Source organism: Colobus angolensis, unplaced genomic scaffold (assembly GCF_000951035.1).
Source record: "Colobus angolensis palliatus isolate OR3802 unplaced genomic scaffold, Cang.pa_1.0 Scaffold473, whole genome shotgun sequence".
In the NCBI taxonomy this organism is placed as follows: Eukaryota; Metazoa; Chordata; class Mammalia; order Primates; family Cercopithecidae; genus Colobus; species Colobus angolensis.
Window position 1 is genome coordinate 698000 of NW_012118188.1, and position 6770 is coordinate 704769.

Consider the following 6770-nt stretch of genomic DNA (forward strand, 5'->3'; position numbering starts at 1 on the left):
TAAATAAAAAATAAAAAAATAAAAAAATAAAAAAATAAAAACTTAAATTCCACTGCAATCATATTCATCTAATACCAAAGACAAAGGTGGATGTGAAAAAAAGTGAGAAATAGAAAAGTTAGGTATGTAATCCCTGGTGAAGAAGAAATAACACTGATGTGACTTGACAATTAGCACTCCAAGGGTGAGGGACTAGGCCAGACCATGTCTGTCTGCTCAATTGTCTTCTCAGTACCATTTCATTCACTAATTCAAAAGTAATAAGAGAACTTTTACCCACCATAAGTAGGGGAATAGGGGAAGAATGGGGAAAAAAGGGAGTAGGGGTAGAATAGAATTAAGGAGAGGTAGTCCAGAGCAATTTTGATAGTTCTAGAACAGATGAATAAGAAACTAAAATAATTAATCTTTGTAAGTAAAAACTCTCCTGGAGTTCCCAAAGCTGAATCTAAGAAAAGTGGTCATTGTTGAGCCCAAGGGCAGTGTGCACATATTCCCTCCTTATTCTTTCAACAGTATACAAAAGTCGTTACTACTTTAACCTAGATTCTGTGTTGTCTAGGTTGGCCCACAATTCAGAGCAGGTTTAAATAAGCTTCCCCAGAGGCTGCCTGTGTCCTAGGTTTAGGCTTACCCATACTCATCTTGATTGGCAGGTTTTCTCTGCTTGCCGCTTCCACTAGATGTCTCCGAACCTCCATCACTGCCTCTTTGTGCTTAGTGTTGAGTAAAGCTTCCCACAGGGCTTTGGCTGTGGTGTCACTGAAGGAAAACCACAAAAAGAGCTTCAGATTAAATTTCTACTGGATACTGGAAAGGATTGAGAGCAAAATACTTTTTTAAATATATTTTTGAGCATTAATGTAGTCTTTCCTACTGATAGACTCTAAGTATTAGGATTAAAGCATGCCTAATTCACATAATTGGCAGAAAATATTGAGAAATTAAGGAAACAATAAAATCAAGTGAATAAAGGGAAGAAAACCTGTACTGTGTGATGAGAAGTGTGGGAAAACTATGGATAAATTTTTTTTAAAGATTTTGCACTTAAATCTTTCAGAATGCAACTCAACATCACTAGAGTAACATAAATGTTATATAAGCCAAAATTAAATGCATGTCTCAAAATGATTAATCAGTGATTATAAGCACTATATCAATTCGAGATTAAAAACCTGTCTGAGAAACAAAGCAATCCGCAATAGCATTTCATTCAAAAATTACTCAATAGACTTCCTAATTAGTAGACTTCCTACTAAATGAAAATCAGGAATTATACTAAGTAACCATGGACTGAAGTATCCCACTTTGGGCCTTAGGTTGGAAGGATGGTACTTACTAAAACCTTTACAATTAACTGTTGATAACAGCACGAAGCACTGCATTATATGCAAGGTCTCATCTGGGCTCACTTCCCCAATAGCCCTCTGTCTCACCCAACATGCTATGTCCAAATTATAAATGAGGGCAGTGTTCTTTCCGGAAGATCTCTGCCATGTAGCCAAGTATACACATTTGTAGTAATGTTTTAAAAACTGAATACAAAGAAACAAGGATGACTTCTGTCCCTTTCTAAAGACTTTTTCCTCCAATCAAAGCCTCACTTACTCTCCTACTATTCACTTAGTAATAGTTAAAAAATAAATACATTTTAATTTAGTTTTAAAGTTATATCTATTAAGATTTTAATTTAGTTTTACAGTTATATTTATTACGATTTTAATTGTTTTAAAGTTATACCTAATAAGACATATCTTCAAAGTGTGAATTTGATCGTGAATAATAGAATATTTTTACACTGAGTTTAATGCCTGACACATTATAATCTTTCATTGAATAGTTTTTATTATCATCTATTTTTTCCATAATGAACTAATATTACTGCTCAATATACTCCACTTGTTTTAATCTGATCCAATCTGTCATCATTATAACTCTGCATCTAATATTCTTAAGTTTAATTTAAGTAAGCAGGTAAACTACATGCCAGGCCCTATATTTGGTTGGGATATAGATTTTTAAAAAGCTTTGAATGGCATAGTTTAGAAGACAAGGCAGATACAAAAGCAAAGAAATTACTTTAAAAGTATGGTAATAAAATCCATGGTCAATGCTTGCATAGGTTTTTAGGCAAGTGTAATCCTAGCTGAGAGGATAGGGACTGAAGGAATGATTTCTACTGGAAATGATGAGCAAGTACAAAGATATATAAGCTCTAAAACCAGCCTGGGAAGAAGTCAAAACTCAATCTGGGAAGGAAAATGGCAAAAAAAAAAAAAAAAAAAAAAGGCTTCAAGAAAGATATAAAATCTTGGTTACAAAATAAGAGAAAGAAGGACATTTCAGAATGCAAAAAATCCTAGGAACATGACCCTGAGGAGCACCGTTCTGTTGCATGCCAAGGTGCATGGGGAGGGGGCAGTGGGAGGAGGGCATAAAAGAAGGTGCAGTCACACTCTGGGGGTTCTGCATTCCTTGCCAAGTCAGGTCAACTTTGATATGTAGGTGACAGGAAGCCAAGGAGCATGTGATTGATTTCACACTTTGAGAAGAACAGCATAACTCAGCAGTTATAAATATAGTCTTTATCATAATTCAAAAGCAGGTCTGTTTGCTATGAGGCTTTCAGAAAGTTATTTAATTTCTCTAAAGCTCTGCAGGCAATTGAAGAACCATGGAAGAATTCTGAGCATGGGAGCTACAATCCCAGTTTCCCAAACTTAGGCTTCATAATTGTTCTCTGCTTTTAGTCTCAAAAACACCCCTCCACAAACCACAGGGATTTCTCACATAGCCTCAATGCAACCCAGAACTTTCAGAGTAGAATGTCACCACCCTCCTCTTTTCCATGAGAATATGTATCTGGCTAATATGTCTCTAAGATCACAGCAGGTTAGGTAATGTTGTGGTTGCCCTATCAGATTGGTGTAGTGGTTTATGGACTCTGAAGTCAGATAAATCTGGGTTCAAACTCCAACCATGCTCCTCCTCACCCACTCCAAATACATGGCCTCCTAGACCATTCTTCTCCTGTATTCCAAGCACAGGAACACTCTTCCTACAAATATCTCTCTCCCTCCAGGTATCTGCTAAAATGTCACCTCATCAGAGAGGTCTCCCCTTACTGCCCTGCATAAAAAAGTGACAACGCCTGTCACAGTACCTTATGCTAGCACTCTCTTGTCTACTTACTGGGCTTTACTGTTCTACATAATTCTAATTACCAGCTGACTTATTATGTTTCCATGTTTATTTGTTTGTTGTCTGTCTCCCTCATAAAAGGTGGGGTCCTTCTATGAAGGCAGGGACTTTGTTTTACTCATTTTTAATTCTTCACTACCTAGAACAGTACAGATCTCTGGTGGGTATACTCAGTAAATACTGAATAAATGATACTTCTTAATTGTGTAACTATGCACATAATTAATGCTCTCTTTTTGTTATCTGTGGGGTTGGGAGTTATAATAGTGAATTCACAGGGTTGTTGTAGGATTAAATAAAATAATTCATTTAAAGCACTTTCCTGATTCACAATAAATGTAAGCTGTGTGGTGGTGGTTGTAGTTGTTACTAGTATTACTGTTGTTATAAGTGGTATTGTCTTATATCCATGGTCTTTAATTCACTATGTTCAAGAGTTTGTGATATATTGGATGAATTCACTTACTTAATTACACTGAGTATGCTTATTCATACAATTTTGATTAGTACAGATGTACTAAAGTCACTTGTCACCATCTGGCTCTTGTCTATTAAAACATTTTAGAAAAAATACATAGTTTCCATGATCTCTAACAGTGATGCATACTCAGGTCATGATTTCTTGAAAATTGTTTTGCCAATAAACAATTCTGGGCTGGGCATGGTGGCTCACACCTGTAATTCCAGCACTTTGAGAGGCCAAGGCAGGCAGATCACAAAGTCAGGAGTTCAAAACCAGCCTGACCAACATGGAAAAACCTCGCCCCTAATAAAATTCAAAAATTAACTGGGTGTGGTGGTGTTTGCCTGTAATCCCAGCTACTCAGGAGGTTGAGGCAGTAGAACTGTTTGAACCCAGGAAGTGGAGGTTGCAGTGACTCAAGATCACGTCACTGCACTCCAGCTCGGGCAACAGAACAAGACTCTATCTCAAAAAAAAAAAAAAAAAATCTGAATGTCTACATAAGTGTGAGAGTTCTTAATGCCTACTTCCTGTCCTAATGAGTTTTCTAAACACATAATACTAACTTCACATTACACATGGTCATTTTAAGTTTATCAAGGGAACATTTACAAGTTAAATAAGGTTCTCTGAATAATTGGCACTGAAGAAGGTCAAAGTCATACTTACTGGTATCTCTTTTATCTCCTGCACCCACTTCTTCACCAAGTCATTCTATTACTGCAATGTGGTAATTCACACATGTACACCTATATCAGCATCTGAGTTGAGCATCGGAGTTAAGTCACTGCCTTTCTCTAATATGCTCATAAAAGTTGATCCAATAGGCAATATTTCATATAACTGAATTTTCACATGAAATCAATTCCTGATATTAAATTTTATGTCAAGAAAAGTTAATTGAAATCCACACTGTAATTGCAATAGCAGATTGTATGTAATTCTTTATCATCTCCAACTGTGTAAAACTTTCTGTTTTCCTACTGGGGAAATAAGCAATACAGAGAGGACTATATACAACGGCCAATGTGGTAGATTAGTAGTAGGCAAGACTGCAGAGTGGCAGGGGCATAGGTTCTGGACTAAACAATACAAGGTGCCATTTAGCCACTTACTAGCTCTATGTCCCTAAAAGGACTTCTTCTCTCTGTACATGTTTTCTCCTCTCTTAAAGGGGGACGGTAATAGTACATATTCAGTAAGCTGTTATATGAATCAAATGGGCTAATACATGTAAATCACCTAGAGCAAATCCTGGCACATAAGCACTACAGCAGTAGTAGCAGCAGTAGCAGCAATAATAAAGAAAAATTAAAGGGCAGAATTTTCTTGTAAGATATAGAAGGAAGCCTTTTGTATAACTGCAGTAGTCTTCCCCCCAACTTGTGTACATATATGTACAATCACTGTCAGCAGCTTCATTTTCTAATATGAAAAGGTCAACAATAATGTAGAATTCATACACACTGAAAACTCCAACTCAAGCAATCTCCTGTAGATGACAAGTTGATATAAAGAATTTTTATTTTTCAGGAATAAAATTAAGAAGTTTACTATAGCTTGCTTCAAAACTGACAGCTATAGGAAGTTAGTGTTTTTCTTACAAAGATTTTTAAGCAACGATTTTTGTTTCAGCTTATCTCTTCAATTTAATTATTGTAAATTTCCGTAGGACCTTTTAAAGCTACAATTATTACTTTTACAAGGAGTTCAGATTCTCTATTCTATTTCCAGACTGGCTTATTAAATGGTTATACAACTCTTGGGTCAGAAGCAAACATTAGAGGTAATATTAATCATCTTTATATCCTCAGCAGGACTCTACCTAACCCAATACAGACAGATGAAAAATCTATTTTTAGTTTTTAAAAGCACCTAAAGAAAAATTTATAATATTCCTGAGAAAAACACTACAGCTTCAAACAAATCAAAACTGTGATTAGACTCTATTTATACCTAAACCCTTTGTGTTCTACTATAAATCTCATTCATCTAGCTTAATCTTTTGTCTTAAGTTCAGGAACAGCTGGTCAACATCTTTTTAATAATCAGGCCCACCCTAAAATAGTTTTTTTTTTTTTTTCCTGATGGACAAATTGAGGAAAATTTTTGAAAGGTAAATAAAATATAATGTTAAATATAGTTTCAAATGCCATCACTCCATTCTATTTCAAAAGCAATTCAGAATTTACAAAACTTCTTATATCTCATTCGGTCCTCACCTCCTTAGGTAAACTATTATCTGAGGCTTCTTAAATCCAATTAAAGAGCCTCAGAGAGGCAACTGACTGATTTACGTACCCTCAATCTGTAAATGGCAAAATCACAACTGAGGCAAATGGCTTCTAAACCCGGTAATCTTAATACTTATACCATGCCATGTTTATATTATGCAAATCATCAAAGAGAATCAATTATGCAGAATGTCAATTGTTTTTCACTTTTCATGTTGGTTTTCTTTTTGAATCCATAATATCTTTTAAGTTCACACATGGGTCCCATAAAGGACAGGATGGAATGGAGTGAAGAGTAAAGTAGATCCACATTAATTCCTAAAGCAGGTAAAGCTCTAAGAATTCTGCACACTTTTGTTGTAAGCAATATCATACTATTCCCCTTGTGGGTCACCATCAGCCATTGACAGTCACTTGGCTACACAGTGCTAATTTTCCACTTTTATTCAGCCTTTTTCCTTAAATGTTTCCCTCCAAGAAGACTTTGATAAATTTTAATCATTCTACATATATATCATTCATATAACTGAAAAGGCAAAAAACTAGTCTAAATTGCCTTACAGGTATTATTTCCAATCTAGCTCTAACTCTATGTACAACATGTCCTTGGGAAAGAAAGAAGGGGAAAGCCTTTACTTTTTTTTTTCTTTTTTTTCTTCTTTTTTTGAGACGGAGCTCTGTCACCCAGGCTTAAGTGCAGTGGCATGATCTCATCTCACTGCAGCCTCCACCTTCCGGGTTCCAGTGATTCTCCTGCCTTAGCCTCCTGGGTAGCTGGGATTACAGACACACATCACCTCGCCTGGTTAATTTTTGTATTTTTAGTAGAGATGGGGTTTCACCATGTTAGCCAGGCTGGTCTCAAACTCCTG

General features: G+C 35.9%; 1 protein-coding gene across 2 annotated transcripts in view; it reads right to left on the reverse strand.

Moving 5' to 3' along the window:
• The window catches only part of SCFD2 (sec1 family domain containing 2), a 517708-nt gene that overhangs the window by 438840 nt on the left and 72098 nt on the right, over window positions 1-6770 (reverse strand). For both annotated transcript variants that reach the window (XM_011958750.1, XM_011958752.1), the window contains exon 3: window positions 635-762. In XM_011958750.1, the coding sequence (XP_011814140.1) occupies window positions 635-762 (128 nt within the window). The remainder of the gene's footprint in view (window positions 1-634; window positions 763-6770) is intronic.